At 35.2% G+C, this 20,287-nt stretch overlaps 1 protein-coding gene across 2 annotated transcripts; it reads left to right on the top strand.

Moving 5' to 3' along the window:
• Positions 1 to 1,122: 1,122 nt before the first annotated feature.
• On the top strand, positions 1,123 to 20,146 carry LOC110711125 (calmodulin-binding transcription activator 4-like). 2 transcript variants are annotated; one of them, XM_021889514.1, is made up of 13 exons: positions 1,123 to 1,435; positions 3,442 to 3,567; positions 3,644 to 3,759; positions 4,414 to 4,502; positions 5,677 to 5,722; positions 8,111 to 8,489; positions 11,907 to 12,058; positions 12,793 to 12,877; positions 12,998 to 13,200; positions 13,448 to 14,121; positions 16,959 to 17,535; positions 18,174 to 18,470; positions 19,680 to 20,146. In XM_021889514.1, exons 1-13 carry the CDS (start codon positions 1,426 to 1,428, stop codon positions 19,782 to 19,784), a joined length of 2,859 nt encoding a protein of 952 aa, XP_021745206.1. In that variant the 5' UTR covers positions 1,123 to 1,425; the 3' UTR covers positions 19,785 to 20,146. The 2 variants fall into 2 exon arrangements, with proteins under 2 accessions (XP_021745206.1, XP_021745199.1); XM_021889507.1 differs by having other exon boundaries at positions 8,111 to 8,543.
• Positions 20,147 to 20,287: the final 141 nt, after the last annotated feature.

Below are 20,287 nucleotides of genomic sequence, written 5' to 3'. Positions count from 1 at the left end.
GTCAATGCTTTTATTTTAACCTTGCATTTATAATCTCTTGTTAAGCTTTTATTTTGACATTATAAAATACAGTAATTTTCTTCATGATCCACCAAACCCTCCCTAATAACTTGATTGTTAAACTCATAAATTAATAAACTGTAATATCATTGTAGGCGTCAACTCACATAAGGTTAAAATATTCTTTTTTAAATAATTAATAGGGTTATATAAGAAAATCATGATGATAGATATTAATATAATGCAAAATAAGTTTCTTGTGGTCAATTTTTTTGTCCTTTGTGCTTAGAAAATATATTATTGTCTTTTATTTTATTAACAAGTAGTTGGATGATTGGTCTTCATTTAATAAAACACCACTAATTTATGTTCTATTTCACACATGACATGCATGATCCAAGCATATTATATTTGTGGAAATTATTAATCCAGATTATTGTTCCCTAAGCTAGTGAATTCCAGCTTTATCTGCTTTATTTTGCATTGTTAGAAATAATGCTGGCAAGTCCATAAATACAATAATTTATGTGATAAATAAGAAATACTTCAACGTTTATAAAATTACAAGAAAAATTGCTAAGAGTAATTTCATCGTAATAGGATGTGGCTTTAAACTTTATGACTATTTTTTTTTTTTTTTACGAAAACTAAACTGAATAGTTTGACTTATAAAAAGAGTGAAACATATTTTTATTATCACAATTGTAAAGCATATAACATCCTTGATCAAACAATAACACAATGTATGATAATGTTGTACTCAATGTGTGTCAAGTGACTCAAGTCCTTATCATGGTTTGATAAATACAAGCATAATGGATATTTTGTTAGTTGTTCTTGATTTGACTTTTATTTATGGTTGCACCCATCAAACTAGTTAATTCATAGATTATTCTTCTCAAGTATTAGAAAATTACAATTCAAGTATCGTTATTTACATTTAATATTCTTCTTTATCAATTCAATTTTAAACTGTGAAAATAAATTAACAACTCGTAAAAAATCTAATAACTTATGTACGCATAGTAAAAAGATACAAAGTATGTTACGGGCTAATTTTCCTATTACGCTCCTAGATTACGACAATATAACACAACTTACACAAGTGCGCTCCAATTGACAAACTACTTCAAAATAAAAATCCTCATGTTGTAGTCATTTTTTTTTTCATGATCACTCTCTTTCTCTATAATCACTCGACGAAATTTCTCACGAAAGTCTACTCAGTGCTCACCCAACAACTTTCTTCCTCCAGTCAATCTCTCTCCTACCCAGTTTCCATTTCATTGATTTCTCTTCAATTTACAAAAGATCTGCAATTTTAGTCAACGGGTTTTCAATTTTAGTTCGATTTTTCTGAATGAAAACACAAATTTATACTCAGCTTATGTATTGATTTTGATCGTTTGTGGTTTATTCATAGTCATGCAGTCTGGTAAGTTTTCTGCTATCTTCAATTTATTCACATTTTTCATAATAATTATGTAATTTCTGCGAATTGCATGTTTTTCTATATGTTGTTGCTCTAGTTATTGATTGTAATTGTGAATTTGTGGGAAAATTATGAAATTAAAGATTTAAAGATTGAATTTTTCGTGTAAAGTTACAATCTCTGGTGTAATTTTGTTTATTTATGGGTGAAAACATTAAAAATTCCCCCAAATATAGTATTTTTACCCAAAAAATACACATGTACTTCGTATATTATAGGAATACAGAAAATATTGCTCAAAAAAAGATTGGGGTTTTGAATTAATCATTATTCCTATTGGAAGCCGTACTTCAATTTTGTGAATTTGATCTTTAAAAGAGAAATGTTGCAACTCATTTGAAGCAGAGGAAATATATTAATGTAAATAGTTTTGTGTTTATTATTGTCAATTTGTCTAGGAGTATAATGAGTTGGATGGAGGTAGGTTAATGGTGACATTTTGGAATTAAAAAAATATTTGATGTGAGTAGATTGATTGTGTACGATGATTGTAATAGTGTTTTGAATTCCTAAGGTCAAATTAGCTGTTAGGTTGCAATTCCTAGAGAGAGCTTCACTTTCTAAGAAATGAGTAAAATTGCTTGGTTTACCGTAGGAAGCTGAAATTCTCATGGGGATTTTAAGTTACCGCGCGGGGGAGGGGGACGGGGAGGCGGTTTGATGGGGAAGGTAAGCAACTTTCTCCGTTTTATGGCAAGTAAAACTTTCTACTGGACTTTGTATGCTTGTGTCTACTAAGCAAATCTTCAAGTTATATCTACTTTCCATGTATTTGGATGTCGACCCAACAATTATTGATAGTCTAAGTCAAATTGAAAACAATTTGGTCATAACTTGTTGAGATGTTGAAAGCAGTAAAGCATATCTTTGCCCTCATATTTAAAATTGAATAGTGTATCTTTTTCCTAAATATCATAACCTTATGTTCGTTGTTCAAAGAGTCCTGTAATTGTCAATATGGGTCTTATGGGTACTTATTTTTCCAAATAATGTGGAAAAGATAATATAGGTCAAAGATGTGTCTCAAAGGCTTGCATCTGTCAATTGGGAGTCATTTAGTTGACATACTGTGACATATAAATTTGTACATCTCCAGAAGTAGAAACTTGAAACTGTTTAGTTGAGTAGAATAATAGTACAACTTGTTGGGAAGTTCTATTTTCTACAAGGGTTAGCTGTTTACCCTTTACCTAGCCCCTTCGAGTAAGTGGAACTTCATGGTAGTTAACTTACCAGATTTAGGCACTCATAAGGCTATAGGAATTTGGGCTACAACTTTGCAGGACTTACAATGTCTAATTTTTTTGGGAAGTGACCTGCATGTATCCGCTTTACATGGGACATATTGGTGCAAAGTTAATCTAAATTCTAAACAATTATCTTTATATTTTTGGGGCATTTGCTATAGTTTCAGCATAGCAGCAAACCCATGTCGAATTTGTCAATGTATCTGCCCATCTTTCTCATCCTAGACAGCATTCACTTAGTGCAAGTTGGAAAGAAGTGGATTTTTAAGCAGCCCTTTTCAAAGTCTAGTATCTTTGAGATTTTTTATCTTAAAATTTGGGATGGTTAGTAAGGATTTTCTAAGCTTGATTGAAAACAAGTGATTTGAAGGAGACCTAGACTAACAGTTAGCTGTACTTTATCCTTGCCTCATGGTCCGGAGTACATCTTTGAAAGCTTTGGCATAGAGAAAATATGAGAGACAACCGCACCAGCTGTTTATTTGTTCAAAAATAAGAGATTAGTGAATTTCTTCGTTTTCCAAATCAGGCTAAGGGCTTTCTGGTCAATTTCCCAAAACATTTGGTATTAGTTATTATTGTTTGGACCAAAGAACTTTGTTTGTGATTTATATATATCAAGCTATCAACTTAACTGCAGCCGCTCTGATTAGATGTTGAATGAGCTGCTGGTTGACTAATATGTCTTGTTTGTACTTTCAGGATTTGATATAAAAGAACTACTACAAGCAGCTCAGACACGTTGGCTAAAACCTGCGGAAGTGCTATTCATTTTACAAAATCATGAAAACTACAAGATAACTGAGGAAGCTCCTCAAAAGCCATCTAGTAAGCTCTACTGTAACTGTATCAGTGCATTTTTTTTAATTGTTTAACCTGACTGTACTGATGTAAATTTGGACAGGTGGTTCTTTATTTCTTTTCAACAAGAGGGTTCTTAGGTTTTTTCGGAAAGACGGCCATAATTGGCGAAAGAAGAAGGATGGCAGAACTGTTGGGGAAGCACACGAGCGTCTCAAGGTTTGCTTTGGTTGGTTGTGAATTTTTTGTTGTTGATGAAACTAGTGGCTGTGTACCTTTCTTTCATCTGGAAATTATGTCCAAAGACTTTAGTGTTGAATTCGCTAACACTGAATTGTAAGGAGAATGAGGAACCTCCTCATGTAGGCTAAGCAAGAATCGACTGCTCCATTCAGAGATCATATGCTGGGTTTGAGTCTTTGAGAGGTCATTGCCAACACAGAGGCTATGTTTTTCTCTCGATGGCTTTATTAATGAGTGAATAAAAAAAAAGGAGTTGCTTCAATAGAAAAATCCTTATATACTCTCCGTCTCCAAATAGAAGTTTCTTTTTTCTTTTTCACACATTTTTTAGAAGGTGAATAAAATAGTAAGATACTAGGCATTGGTTGTTTAAAGGTGAATATAATTAACAAGATAGTGGGATTGATTGATTATATGGGGAGTAAAAAATAAGATAGTGGGGTTTGGCTGATTACAAGGAGAGTAAAAACAAGGGCAAATGATGCTGAGTCTTGAATACCACCCCCCTAGACTTTAACTAAGCTAGTTATCTTCCACTATTACTTTAGACTGTAGCATATAAGTTTGAGGATGTGCTTAGTTTCTTAAATTCTGGAAATTAGAGGCTTAAATGTCCATTTGTTTGGCTAGGTTGGAAATTCTGAAGCTTTAAATTGCTACTACGCACATGGAGAGGATAATCCGAAATTTCAACGGCGAAGTTACTGGATGTTGGACCGGTGAGTTCACTTGAATCCTTTGTTCTGATTTCTTTTCCATGCATGTGCTGCAGTTTTCATTTCAAAAATAGAGCCAACCATCTCGGTTAGGCTGTTTGGTTCACCTAGAAATAAATTTACCAATTATTGCAGGGAAGCCCCGTAAGGAATTATATTATTCGGCCATTCCTTGTATAATTGCCACATTAGTATCACCTAAGTGAACCAATTAATTTGGGCAGATAAGCTATAATTTGCTGTATCAAATAAGTGACATCCCTACCTTTTCAAAAGAATCACTCATAGTGTTGAGACAAATGTATCCCTCAAAAAGTTCATTTACATATTACCCTTATATTTTTGCTTTTACATTTTAAATAAGCATGATATAGTAGTTAAGGAAGGCCAAAGGACTTGGTTTAATTGCTTGATAAAATTAGCATTTAAGTTGCTTGTGTTAATTTGTTTGCTTTTTTAAAATTGTAATTGTAACGCTTGATTATGTAGGTTAGGGTGACCAACCTTTTTGTATACCAAGAGATAATTTGGACGTTTTTGTATATACTACATATGCACCTTTAAATTGTTATAGTTTCTTGCAAAAAGTTTTTGTATATCCTTCCATTTGATTCACATGATTGTATTCTATAATTTAAATAGTTAACCATGACTATTCTTTGTTCTAGATTAAAGCTAATTATTTTGTGTAGTTAGATCTCTCAATCAACCCTGACCATATGATAAATTGAATTATATTAGTAAAAGTAATTATATAATTTTTTTATTTTTTTATTTTTTTTATAGTAAAAGTAAGAGAGAATGATGTGGTAGATAGAAAATGGTGTCATGGTGAATAATTTTTTTTTTGATCATCGGTGGGATAAAATAATGATCTTTAAAATACTAATGAGCAAGAGGAGTGAGAAAGTGAGTAGAGAGAGAATAAGGCAGTGTTGGCAATGCTCTTTAGTATGTGTTTAAAAGCATACCTAACAAGCTTCCAGTATTAGGGCAAGCTTTTACAATTCGACCATAACAATTAAACATCTGCGCGCGACTCCCCTAGTTTTAACAAAAGAATAGTTTTCCCTTGTAAAAGAGTTATCCGCTGGTGCCAATGAAACTACTAGTTGAGGATAGTGATGGACATACATGACTACTCGCGCACTCTAATAATACATGCTCTTTTTTGTAGGGAGCATGAGCACATTGTTCTTGTTCATTACAGAGAGATCACAGAGGTAAGTTGAGAAGCATGATGTACTCAATTAAATTTTTTTCCAAACTATTGCCATTGTCAGCTCTTGATTCTTTCTAGGCACCAGTCCAATGACTTGCTCATGATGTGTTTAGATTTTTCATTATTTTAACATTTGAATGTTGTTAACCAATCACAGCCCATTTTCCTGACTGTTTTTATCTTCATTGTTTGAGCTTGAGAAGTCTTATTCATTTTTTATGACTCTGACATCTTGGCACAGTGGGTTTTGAGAACTTCCAAGGCCTCATATTCTGCTTAATGGCTTTTCCTTATTTGTTTCTTTGGTGCTGATGACTTTTCCAAATTTGTACTATGCTCATGCTCTTTCATTTTTTTGCTTGTCTCATTACAAAAATCTCACCCCCCCCCCCCACCTTGCCTGTAAGGGTGATGGACTGATGGGTTTGACAGTTGTGTCTAGAATCAAGATGAAACTTTCTTGCATTGAGTTTTTTCATTGCTTTGGTGGATAAACAATGTATATCATTTAATCTACTTTCATGTTTATTTTTATATTTATTTTTTATGATATCATTAGAAAAGCCATTTGACATTTACAATGAACATATTTCATAAAAGAACGTAAGTTTAAACTACTAACACAAACATTACATCTATAAAATGCTAATAAATGTTCATACTCTAGCACAGTTACATGCCCATGGGTTCTGTCTTCCCATAAAACACTTTGCACGGATACATCCTTTGTAAGTTAAAGACCTCACAATACATGCAATAGTTGTTTCAAATGTGATATCTATATCGTAAATTAATCATTTATCATAACCTTTACAAACCAAATTTCTGGAAAATTTTCATTTCAAAACAATAAGAGGAGCAAAGAAAACTCCAATTACTAGTTAGACCTAACAACACTCAAGGAGAGAAGAGATACCTCTCACAAATGGAGAGACCATCTATATTATTTATATGGACTAAACCTAATATAGAAAATATTATTGAAACCAAATACAAAAAGGGGCTTAACAATAGCTGATGGATGCCTCAACAATTAATTGTACGTGAGGTAAGACACACTGAAAGGAGTCTCACTTTCTTTCTTTCTTTTGGTACTTCAATATTCCCTCTGTTTCATTTTGTTATTCCTCGCTGGAATCAAGGTAGAAACAAATGCAACCCCCATGTGCTACTCCATTTCTTAGAATCTTATATGTATTCTCTTTGTGAAATTTTTATGGTAGAGGCGTATGTATCAAGCATGGTACATCCAGCCTTTGTAAAGAACATATAGCTGTTTTGTAAAGAACATCCAGCTTTATGTTCTTTTTGTATATCTAAAGAACATCCATATTTTTAATAAAGAACATGATAATATTATGTAATCAACATTATTTATATTTACCCACCATAATCTAAAGACAAAATTCAAAGAACATTTCACAATAAGCAATGAACATTATGTCACAAATAAAAGTACATTACACTGACAACCAAAAAACATGGACATTTACAATAGTTTATCAATATATTTAATAAAGATTATTATCTGATATAATAATAAACATATGAAAAGAACATAGTATTAATAATTAAATTTACATTATAAACTAATATAAAGTATATCATGTTTTCTGATAAAGAACATTATTTAACAGTATGTTCTTTTCACTCTAGGTATATGTTCATTACATTTTAATAGTATGTTCTTTTCACTATAGCTATATGTTCATTACATATCTATAATATGTTCTTTTCCGCTTTTTTTAATGAAACGTATGTACTATGCGCATGGTACATACACCTCTACGAACCAGGAATTGTTCTCTTTGTTAGAATCGTATGAGAAGTAATTTAAGTAACCTCATGTGCTACTTTCTTTTCTAGAAAAGGATGTAGTGGCTTCATGAGTGGAACATATTGGGATACATTTTGGAATAAAATAAATCTATGAAGAAGCGGAGGGAAAACTTATTTAAGAACTTGGTTTAATTCAATAAATTTGCATTGTTATTGTATAAAGACATTTGATATTGCATTGATGGTAGAAAAGTGGCCTATAATTCTATGTAGATATTATCGTTTACTTGTAACATACTAACAATTAACAATGACATTTTATTGGATTATAAGAAATTAGGTATACATAAACGTTGGATTAAAGGGAGGATTCAGATTTCTTTTTTCTTCTTAAGGAGCTGATGCCCCCCCCCCCCAACCCTCAATATTGATAAACCCAGACCCCTCTAATTGTCTGCAGGCTGAAATATTACACAATAGCTGTAGCCTGTAGGCCATGGCTTGGGCGTGGACTATACGCTCTCAGTTAAAACCTTTTTTTTTTTTTTTTTTTTTTTTTGAAAAAAGTTAAAACCTATCTTTATACAGGTCCTTTCATTTATATGCGCAGGGGAAGCTTAGTTCTGGATCCATTGCAGACTTGTCACCGGGAACATCTTCGACATACAGTCAGAGCCCCAGCGCATACACTATGCAAAACCCAGGATCGTCTTGTTTGAGTGACTTTCATGGATCATACCAGAGTCACGCGAGCCCTGGATCCATAGAAGTCAGTTCAGATGCAGCTGTGAGGAAAGGGATTGACTGCTTAAATGGGTCAAACATAACTGAAGATATGAGTATGTTGCCTGAGAATGAGGTTAGCCAGGCTCTACGAAGACTAGAGGTGCAACTGAGCTTGGATGATGACATCCTCAAAGAATATACTCCAGTTGATGATCAAGGTGGGGATGCAGACATATATAAAGCGCTGGATGATCAATATGACAGTAAGTATGCTGGAGTGTCATCTAATTCAAATGGTTTATCACAATATGACTCAGGTACAAACTTTTGTAATGTAAATTCATATTTGATTTCCTTTCAGGCTGTTTTGTGTCATTTAATATGTTTAGACTACAGCAGCAAGGCTTTTCAGGCCTTCTCTTTGATCCTACTAAATGAGAGGGAGAGTGAGAGCGAGTCATGAATTATAGGCTTTTGCACCAAAAATCAAATGACAAGAGCTTTGGTTGGGCTATCCGGGCCCTCCTTAGGGCTTGAGTTCCTTTTGATAGGTTTTTAATTTTGGAGTTTTATGACCCTATTATGAACAATTGAAGGATATTATAAACAATTTCGGATCAATTTCAAGAAATTTCTTATAAAAAATATAGTGGATGTATTAGATGTCTCTTGAGTCATAAAAGGTTGTTTGGAACTATATATGCCCACTATTCAGTCACATAAATGCTCAGAATGTCAAGTCAATGAAAGGAGATGTATGTCACGTATCCATATTAGGATAAAGTGATAGTGAAGAGGAGAAATTGATGGTTCCAACCACACAAATAGACTCTTGGAGTCACATGGAGCCTATGGGCAGCACCTCGGCAACTATTATTTCCGCTTCTAAAAAAATTAAAATTTTCTAAAATTGAAGTCTATAATATACAATTTCAGATCAATTATGTGGAAATTTTCCGTAACTATAGTAGATGTAGTAGGTGTCTCTTGGTGTCATAAGAGGTTGTTTTGAACCATATATGCCCACTAATCTATCTTGTAAATGCTCTAGATGGCCTTGTGTTATTGGTAGAAGACGTGTCTGTAGGAGGCTAAACTGATTGTTAAAGGAAGGCCCTGTTCACTTTATCTTAAAAAAATAATATTTAGTAAAAATAAGTTCAGTTCAGTAAAAATAAGTCTAGTTCAGTAAAAATAAGTCTAGTTTAGTAAAAATCAGTAACTTCAAAGAAGAAATATAATAGAGATTCGGTAAATTTTTCAGTTCAGCAAAATTAATTTCAATTCAGTAAAAATAATTTAAGTTCAGCAAAAATAATTTCAGTTCAGTAAATTCAGTTTAGCAAAAATAAGGTGAAGGGAACAGGGCCGAAAAGTAAATGGTTCAAACCATTGTATTGGCCTCTTGGGTATCACGATTCATGAAGTACATGGGTAGCACCTCGTACTCTGTCCTTTCTGCTTTCTGCTTTCAGAATAATGTTAGATCATATGTTTACCCACATTTTAGTCACATAAACACGAGAAGGCCTTAGTCAATGACGGGAAATGTGTTCGTAACAGGCTAAGTTGACAATTAAGAGACATGTTATATGGTTCAAGCTACGTAAGTGGCCTCACAGGTCATAAAAGATTGTTCGGATCAATTTTGCAAACTGTTAAATGATTTATAGTGGACATAGGAGGTGACTCTCGTCAAAGAGTAGATGGTTCCAACCTTTATAGGGGCCTTGAGAAGTATCTTGAAGTCCATGGGTAGCACCTTGTCCTCTACCCTTTTTGCTTTCGAAAAAGTTCTAAGAATTGTAAAAGTCTAGGCTATTATACATAATTTTGGATCAGTTTTTCAAAATTAAAGTGGATGTAAAAGGTGTATATGTGGGTCATGTGAGGCTGTTTGAAACAATATGTGTCCATTATTTAGTCATATAAAAGCTTGGGATAAGTCAATAATGGGAATCGTGTCCGTAACCGGCTAAATTAATAGTTAAGTAGCAGGTGATGGTACTAGCCACTCAAGTAACCTCCTTGGTTTCTCAAGGAGTTCATAGGAAACATGTCATACTCTATCCTTTCCTTTCTGAGAATTTCTAAAACTCTCTAAAATTAGAGGTTGTAATAACCAATATTGCTGAAGTGTGTCTAGGAGGTGTTCGTAGTTTAGAGGTACATGGTTCCAACCACTCTTATGGCCTCCCAGGGTATCATGGAGTTCATGAGAAACACCTTGTCTTCTATCCTTTCCCCTTTTAAATCATGTAAACTTGTAGGCTATATTACACAAATTTATATTAATTTCATAAATTTATTCAAAACTTAAGTGGGCGTAGGAGGTGTGTCTTGGGGTCTCAAGAGTCAAGAGGTTGTTTGGAACCATACATGTCCACTAATATGTCATATGTGCGTCCGGTATATAATTGAGTCAATGACGAGAGACATATGTGGTACGCTGATAGTTAAGAGACTATTGTATGGGACACACCTCGTCCTCAATCATATGTAATACACAAATTCTGATTGATGTTATGATTTATATGTATACAATAGTGAATATAGGTGTTTCTCGGGCTCATAAAAAGTTGTTTGGAACCATATATGCCCACTATTCAGTCACATACATAAATGTCGTGTCCTTAGTTATTGGAAAGGGACGTATCCGTAATAGGCTAAATTGATAGTTAAGAGGGAGAGTAGATGGTTTCAACCACTCAACTACTCAAGTAGCATCTTGTTGTCACATGGAGTCAATGGGAAGCACCTTGCCAACTATCATTTCTACTGTCAGAACACAATTTTGGATCAATTTTGTGAAGGATTTCCAAAACCATAGTGGATGTAGAAGTTGTCTCTTAGGATCATAGGAGGTTGTTTGGAACCTTTTATGCCACTATCTATCATTCTATCTTTTGAAGGCTCGGAATGGCCTCGTGTTAATGACAAGAGATGTATTTGTAACAAGCTAAGTTGAGGTAGAGTAGATAGTCCCAACCACTCTAGTAGCCTCATAGGATATCATGGAGTCCATGGGAAGCACCTCGTCCTCTATCCCTTCTACTTTCGGAAAATGTGAAAATAATGTAAAATTGTACTATTGTAGGCTATATAATTCACAATTGGATCAATTTTGGAAAAAAAAAATTAAATTTTTTTACACCTTTGGTTTATCAATGTCTTTAATTATGAGTAAAAAATAAATCTGAAAATTTGAAATTTTGAACTACATCTTGAAAATAATCTAAGATCTTACATGACATGATCATGTTTATAATTATGTAATTCCTCCGCTCCCTAAATATTGCAACATTGAGAGAGAAGGGGGGGGGGGTTATGCATCCCAACACACATTGTCCCTTCAATATTTTTTATATAAGAAAACTTGATATTATAGAAGTATATGTATGCGACAGTTGTATGAGAAAAGTTTGGAACTATTATAACGGAGGGAGTTGTTTAATATAAAAAACTTGTCTTGCAACAAAATAATAAGAAATTATTCAGCCAAATTTAGACCTTTAAGGTGTAAAGTTTATGTCTAAGAGCTTCTGACGCAAATTTTGTTATTTTACACATATTGGTGAACAGTTGTATTAGTATATTGCTGTGTCCAAGCTTCTATACACTAGATTGATAGATGCAGTAATCAAGAGATATTTAGTCACTGAAATTTATTTGATTTTTAGGTGGCAATGAAGTGCATCACCATGTTACTCCTGGCATGGCACAAAGTATTGAAAATAATGATTCTTTATATTGGAATGATGTCTTTGATACATCCAAGAATTCCCTTAATCAGAAGGCAGAAGGGGAGAAATCATACATTGTAATTGGAAATGTAAGTTCATAGGTATATAAGATGGTTGTCTTTTCATTTACATGTCTTTTTAAATTAAATTTTGGGTACTTTTTTTTTTTTTTTTTCAAAAAAATCTTTCTTAGGTTAGCTTTGTGATGTGTGATTGATGTTTCCTGAGCCATGGCCTGAGTTGTTCAAAGCTGTAGACATGATGCAACCTTAGTAACACCTTCTGCATTAGGTTGTAATTACAGTATGACTAGAAGAGTTAGGCAGGAAAGTGCAATAATGTTGTTGGTTACTCACTCAATCCAGGCATGTTGAAAGTTTTTTTTTTTTTTTTTTTTTTTTTTGCTGTTCTTATACTAATTTGAATTGCCGGATAAACAGTTGACTAGACCATCTTTCATAAAACTACTATAATCATATAGGCCATGATTTGTTTTCATTTAACTATTGGATTAACTATGTTATGATGGTCATAACTCATTGCGTTTTTTGTTATTGAAAGTGATTTAGGTACGGAAAACATAAGGACTAGAATGATTCCTTGTTTTTATTCTTTAGAGGGGGGGGGGGTGTTTAAATTTGTTTCCTTATACTCTGCTCAGTGGAGAGAATTCAAGTTACTTTATTGCAGTATGTGATCACACACAGTCAGTCTTTATTATTTAATTATCTTTTTAAGCCACTATTATGCTGTAGGATTTCAGCTTAAACATGGATTATATTGTCTGTTTATTTACACATTTCTGGAAATAATCACATGCCAGGGAAATGAACCATCTTCCTCTGCGAGGCCAAATGAGCGGGAAAGCCATCAACCTCAAGATTATGAGGCATATATTGCTCAAAAATGTAATCTTTCTTTTAACTCTCGAAGTTGTAAAGGTCCCTCCCATGGATCTTAATTCATTATAGAGCGTGAATAAGTATTTCTCTTTGACAGTCGCTTTTTATTTACAACTGATGAAACAGGGACTGAAGCTTCCAAGGATACAGATATCCTAGCTTATTCCTCTTCAATATATTCCTCCAGCCCAAAGTTCTCCACCATGTTGCTTGATCCAAATCTCGGATTATCTCTTGACTCTAATGTAAGCTTGACAATTGCGAAGGAGCAGAGATTTACCATTCGAGAGATATCTCCAGAATGGGGATTTACTGATGATTCTACTAAGGTACTTTTGAGGCTGTCATGATATCTTCTTCGATGCTAATGACAATTTGACCTGGGGATGTCACTTATTTGTGCTTTATAATCATAGTGCTGCATGAAGCTGGAAAGCTGATATCTATTGGTTTCTGGAATGCTGCATTCTAATTTCTTGCTCCCCTTATTTTTTCTGTTTTTCCTCCATTTTTTTTATAGCTATATAAATCCTCAGATTGATTTATCAATCATGCAGTTTTTATTTTCTGATGCAGGTCATTATTATTGGGTCTTTTCTCTGTGATCCGTCAGAATCTGAGTGGCTTTGCATGTTTGGTGATGTTGAAGTTCCACTACAAATTGTCCAGAATGGCGTCCTTAGTTGCCAGGCTCCACCTCATTCATCAGGAAAGGTGACCCTCTGCATCACTTCTGGGAATCGAGAGTCCTGCAGTGAGATTAGAGAATTTGAGTACCGTGATAAGCTTACTACTTGTGTACATTGCAATAAACATGAAGGAGAAACAACTAGAAGTACAGATGAGATGTTGTTACTCGTCCGATTGGTGCAGATGATTTTCTCAAATCCACCTGCCCAACACGGAGAAAACAATGAATTGGGATTTGATAAACAAAAGATTGATGGTGATATGTGGAATCAAATCATCGAAGGTCTCCTGGTTGATGGTGCTTCTTCAAGTGACACCCTTGATTGGGTGTTGCAACAACTTCTGAAGGACAAATTGCAGCAATGGCTTTCCTCCAGATCCATGGAAGGAAGGGAGCGCGATGACTGTTTCTTGTCAAGAAAGGAACAAGGAGTAATTCATATGATTGCTGGGTTGGGATATGAGTGGGCTTTGAACCCAGTTTTGGGATGTGGAGTTGGCATAAATTTTCGTGATATCAATGGTTGGACTGCCCTACACTGGGCTGCTAGATTTGGAAGGTAAATCTCACTTTCTTAGCCCACTGTACCACTTTCATAAACAGTGTTCTTAAATGCTTCTTTTTCAAAATGTCAAAAGTGGCTTTTTCTAATGATATGGATTTGACTATGGAACTTAGGATTGACTGCAATTTATATGCTATTATTCACTTCCGTTTGTAATTTAAGGTTTTTCTCCATAAGGTAACATTTGACAAAATGTATGTACTGTAATTGTGGCTAAATTCTGGAAATAGCAATTGGCTGTATATATATATATATATATATATATATATATATATATATATATATATATATATATTTTTTATTTTTTTTATTTAATTTTTTTTTTTTTTTTTGGGGGGGGGGAAGGTTTGAAAGGGGAATGTTTAATGGAAGTCATGGAGTTGTGACAGTAGATACTTATGTGAATGATGAAGAAATCAGTGTGGAGTATGTGCGGAGGATTAGGTGAGTAGAAGTAGAGATTGCATTGAAGAAGATGAAGCCTAAGAAGGCGGTTGGCCTTGATGGTATACCGATAGAGGTGTGGTGGTGTTTGGGTAAGATTGGTATTGATTGGTTAACAGACCTCTTTAACAAGATATGGAGGGCTACAAGGATCCCGCAAGATTAGAGGAAGAGCACCTTGGTCCCGGTCTATAAAAGCAAAGGAGACGCTCAAGATTGTTCTAACTATCGAGGGATCAAGCTTATGAGCCATACTATGAAGTTGTGGGTAAGTGTGATTGAACATAGATTGAGGGCATGCACAAGCATTTCGGATAACCAATTCGGTTTTATGCATGGGAGATCTATTATGGAAGCAATCCATTTGATAAGACAAATGATGGAGTTTTATAGGGTAAAGAAAAATTATCTTCATATGGTCTTTATTGATTTAGAGAAGGCATATGACAAGGTGCCAAGAGAGGTACTTTGACGGGCAATGTTGATAAAAGGTATCCCACGAAGGTACGTGGACCTGGTTAAGGATATGTATCGGGATGTGTCAACAAATGTGAGGACATGTGTAGGGTTGACAAAAGATTTTTCTATTACAATTGGATTGCATCAAGGGTCTGCATTAAGCCCTTTTCTTTTTGCAACGGTTCTAGATGAAGTAACCACGCCAATTCAAGATGAGGTTCCATGGTGTATGCTGTTTGCGGATGATATCGTTTTGGTGGATAAAACTAAAGATGGGGTAAATGTCAAATTGGAGCAATGGAGGCAAAGGTTCGAATCTAGAGGGTTTAAGTTAAGTCGGAGTAAAAGTGAATATTTGGTACGTCGCTTTGGTACTTAGAGGGGGACAAGCGATGATTTGGTGAGTTTGGATGGAAAGGACTTGACCATGAGTGTATGTTTTAAATACTTTGGGTCGATCATCCTGGAAATGGTGACATTGATCAAGACGTGACCCACAGGATCAAGTCGGGGTGGCTTAAATGGAGAGCAGCCACGGGAGTGTTATGTAACCGAAGCATTCCCTTACAGTTGAAGGGGATATTCTTTAGGACTTCCATAAGACCAGTGTTACTGTATGGTAGTGCTTCTAAAAAGGAGCACATTAAAAAGATGGAGGTTACGGAAATGCGCATGTTTAGGTGGATGTGCGGGAACACTCTAAGAGATAGAATTAGAAATGAGGTTATTCGCAAGAAAGTGGGTGTGGTAGGAATTGTAGACAAACTAAGAGAAAATTGCCTGCGTTGGTTTGGGCATGTAAGATGGAGACCCGAGGATGCACCGGTACAAAGAGTGGAAGAGTGGGACCATGAAGAGGTTAAACGAGGGAGAGGGAGACCGAAAATGACTTGATTGGAAGGAGTTAGGAAGGATATGAAGTATATGGATTTGCATGAGGATAAGACATTTGATCGTAAGAGATGGAGGAGGAAGATTTTTGTCGACGAATACACAGAATAATCACTTTTGGTTCATGTAGCCGACCCCACTTATGGGGATTAAGGCTTTGATTGATTGTTATGGAAAGTAAACTTCTTATGCCTCAATCTAAAGTAATTTTAGCCAAGTCTTTCTTACTTTCCTTTTTTTTTTTTTTTTTTTGACTGTATCAGTACCTTAAAATTTGATCAGGTAATTAGAATTCTAGCCACAGGTTTATGTGTTAATATTTTTGCTTCCACTAGGAATTGGTATCTTCTTTTTTTTTTTTTTTTTTGACGAGAACTAGGAATTGGTATCTTAATAATACAAGGGTCAATCTCAGAATCCTAAGCTGAAAGGCTTGACAACCTAAACTCTTATGAGGTCATAAGCTTCCTAGACCAAGCTATTTTCAAAGTGCTTATTGAGAACTTCATACCATTATGAATATCTTTACTAATTTTGTGAGATGACTGACGCAAGTTGGTGAACCCTCCTGGGTAAGCTTTTCAAGTTATGAAAAGAAATAGCCAAAATCTGCTTTTCTAACTTTTATTATGACGCTATAGGATTAAGGACAAGTTATGTTGTCACCATATGCTTGAGTAGGGTCTGAGATTAAGTCCTTAAATCTACAAAGAGCTTTCATATCTTTTCCTGCTTTTTGGTTATAGAATAGGTTGGATTTTCACTGATGGTCGAGATGTGTAATTGTGTATGCCACTCTTAATTTTTCAAGGCCAGGTTGCCATGCGCCCATGCGTCGATCTGGAATTTCTTTCTCTAATAATCTCATAAAGGAGCCCCTAGTGAGGAATGTCATTGTGGAACCTAATATGAGAATTAAGGATTGGAAGCTTTCATTTTTACTTTTTATATTTATTTAGGCTTACAATCCCTAACTGTTGGACTGAAATACTTTCGAATATTGTGCAATGACATATGACAAATTGTTTCTATGACAGGGAAAAAATGGTTGCTGCTCTTATTGCTTTGGGGGCATCAGCTGTGGCATTGACTGATCCCAGTACACATGATCCAACTGGTAGAAATGCTGCATACATTGCTGAGGCAAGTGGGCACAAGGGACTCGCTGGTTATTTGTCAGAATTGGCGCTAACTAGCCATCTTTCATCCCTCAACCTGGAAGAAAGTGAACTCTCCAAAGGCTCTGCTAATGTTGAGGCTGAATTAACTATTAATAACCTTTCAGAGGAGAACATTAACTCAACTGATCAGGATCAACTTTCGCTAAAACACACCTTGGCAGCAGTTAGGAATGCAGCTCAGGCTGCTGCACGCATCCAAGCAGCTTTTCGTGCCCATTCCTTCAAAAAGAGGCAACATAGGCCTAGCTCGGAAGTTGCTTCTGATCTAGATGAGTATGGTTTCACTATAAATGACATTCAGGGCCTTTCCAAATTGGTATTTCACAATTTGCATGACCATCAAAAGGCCGCGTTATCTATTCAGAAGAACTATAGGGGTTGGAAAGGCCGGAAAGACTTTCTGACTTTGCGCCAAAAAGTTGTGAAGATACAGGTACACATCTGCTTTCACTTCATGACATGAGATTTCAGCTCTTCCTTTCTACGCTGTCATCTATATGGAGAACCTACTGTATAATTCTGTAGAAATAGTAATTTGTTATACTGATAATACAGTCTTTCCTTAACTGTCCCCTCACCATTTCTCCACATCGTCATTCTTGCTCTCATTCTTTTTCATACCCTTCTCTTTCACACTATCCTACAATATCTTTTACCTTCTTGAGAGAGAAGTCTATATATTCAATATTGTTATGGTTTTTTCAATATGTGATAACCATGTCACGTCCAATATGTTTATACTTTTCTTTTGATTTGGGTTGGGGTCAGAGGGATGGGACTATGGGAGGAACTTTTTTTTTTTTTGGGTAGGGAGAAGGACCAAACTGAACCGACACCTCTCACAGGCAACACTTGAGCAATTGAAAATAGGGGGGGAGGGGGGAGGGTAAGGGAAACCCCTTTTTCAAATACAAGTAGATGGTGAGGCTCAACTTATGATCTTAAAGTCACAAGATGAGTTCTCCACCATTTTCATCAAGCTTGGTGGTTAGAGCTAGAACTACATTTACAATTAATTCTAATGTATATGCCTTGAGAATATTATATCCTGTTATTTTCTGCTATTGGCAGGCACATGTGAGAGGTTATCAGGTTCGAAAAAAGTACAAGGTTATTTGTTGGGCAGTTGGTATTCTAGACAAGGTTATACTGCGATGGCGCCGCAAAGGAGTTGGTTTGCGAGGATTTAGACCTGAGTCAGATTGTGTTGATGAAGACGAAGATGATGACGACATTATTAAGGTCTTCCGGAAAGAAAAGGTCAATGTTGCTATTGATGAGGCTGTCACAAGAGTGCTATCCATGGTCGAATCTCCAGAAGCCCGCCAACAATATCTTCGCATGCTTGGAAGATCTCAAGAAGCCATGGTAATAATAATGCTGAATATCATATTGATGTCCAATGTATTCTCACATATATAAGCTGTGAAAATTAATTGCTGTCATTATGGCCTCATTTTCCGAGAGAGTTTTATTTTATCCATTGCTTCCTCAGCCCAGTAGCCTACCATCAAAATGAAGGCATTTCTTATACTTTTGCCTAGGTTCTTGCGGATGATTTTATTGTATGTGATTGCTCCTGTACTTCCAAATCTCAAAATAGGCTATTGATCCTTTTTGTAGTACTATGGGGGAACCAATGCTAGGCTGGAAAAACTAGTAAAATATCCAATTAGAGAATGAACATATGATAAGTTTAGTGAGACATAACATAGATTAGAAAGCAGGTGAAATTTGAAACGTGGAGGGGGTGGGGGAGGGGAAAGAAGTCTCAGCTCAGTTCAAAACTTAAAACTTGAGTTTGTTGGATCTGAATTTTGCAGTTCAAATTTGATCATGTACTCGGGTTCCAGCCACCAGGTTGAGGTTGAGCAGTTTAGGTGTGGATGTGTAGTTTGAGCTTGAGCTCATTTGGATTACATTAATTTATACTTGGTATTATTCAATTTGAAGTTTTTTTTTTTTTTTTTCAAATTTTTTTTTTAAACGTATTATTCAATTTGAGGTTTTTTTTTTTTTTTTTGTTTTTTTTTTAAAAAAAAGTTATTTTGAATGTTATATATGGGCAGGTTCTACTGAAAACAAGCCTTATGGCTTATGGTGAAAACTAAAAACATATCTCAACTGTTTGATTAGCTTGATATATGGCTTATATTACCCCTCCACTAAAACTACTACTGGAGAACCATTCATGGTTCACAATTTTCCTCACTCTAAAATTTCCCAATTAACATGCACGATCCTCTGACATCTTTTGAGCAACTATGTCCTAAGGTGTAACCTCATTGTCTGACTAGCTGTTTGTCTGCACACCAAGCTTCTCTCATGCAAACACTTTTGGTGCTCAAGCAGATGTTAACTGAGCTTAAAACTTTCACTTTTCGGTTTCTTGCACAGAAACTGTTCAGAATTATGGATACAGCAATATTTATTGTAGTTTACCATACTGTTATTTTCCTATTATTCAGTAATTGCAGTTTTCTATATTTTACGAGGACTCTGTATCTGAAAAGAACTTCCGAAGGTCCACTGGTCTAACTTGTATATGGCTCTGAATGTCTATTCATTTTATTGCAGGCTGAGGTCCAACTCCTAACAAGCTCAGGGGCTTCAGGTTCCCAAGATTGTGTTTCCAGCATGGACAATGATGATATCCTCACCTTCCTTGAAAGTTCTGGTTGATTCACCTTTGTAGGTACAAGATTGGTCTAACTCAAGCTACTAGATTGGTTTGGATTCAGTATTAGTTTACTTTGGTCTCGTCAAGGTATATATATTGAATAGATAGCCGTTGTATTGTGCGCTGTTCCTAGTCATCTAGATTATATGTACTAGATTTTACAGCTACCCATTGTTAGTATATGGTTATTACTGCTCAGGATATTCATAAGTTGATGTAAATGTTTGTAAATAATTTGGTTTTCGGGTCTAATAATATTTAAGCAGGTGCATCCTCATTCACCTGACATTGGCTAGCGAACTGAGTTTGCATATGACAGTTTGAAAAAGAGTGCTGTAACATGTGCTCCAGAGCTTTCTGTTCATCTCTATACCTTGTCGAATTTGATCATATTGAATGTCTTACCATGGCACTTGCATGATATTATACGAAGTTTGTTTTACTACATTACTAGCTTTTTTTTGAGGCACGACATTACTAGCTTGTACAATCGAATGCCACTTCA

This window comes from Chenopodium quinoa, unplaced genomic scaffold (genome assembly GCF_001683475.1).
Source record: "Chenopodium quinoa cultivar QQ74 unplaced genomic scaffold, ASM168347v1, whole genome shotgun sequence".
Taxonomy (NCBI): domain Eukaryota; kingdom Viridiplantae; phylum Streptophyta; class Magnoliopsida; order Caryophyllales; family Amaranthaceae; genus Chenopodium; species Chenopodium quinoa.
The sequence above is the reverse complement of the archived record's forward strand: the minus strand, read 5'-3'. Positions and strand labels throughout refer to the sequence as shown.

Bases quoted from the DNA above. Each gene is read 5' to 3' on its own strand.
- LOC110711125 (XM_021889507.1), top strand. The intron at 4,503-5,676 runs GTGAGTTCACTT...TCTTTTTTGTAG, and splicing joins AGTTACTGGATGTTGGACCG to GGAGCATGAGCACATTGTTC. The intron at 17,536-18,173 runs GTACACATCTGC...TGCTATTGGCAG, and splicing joins AAAAAGTTGTGAAGATACAG to GCACATGTGAGAGGTTATCA.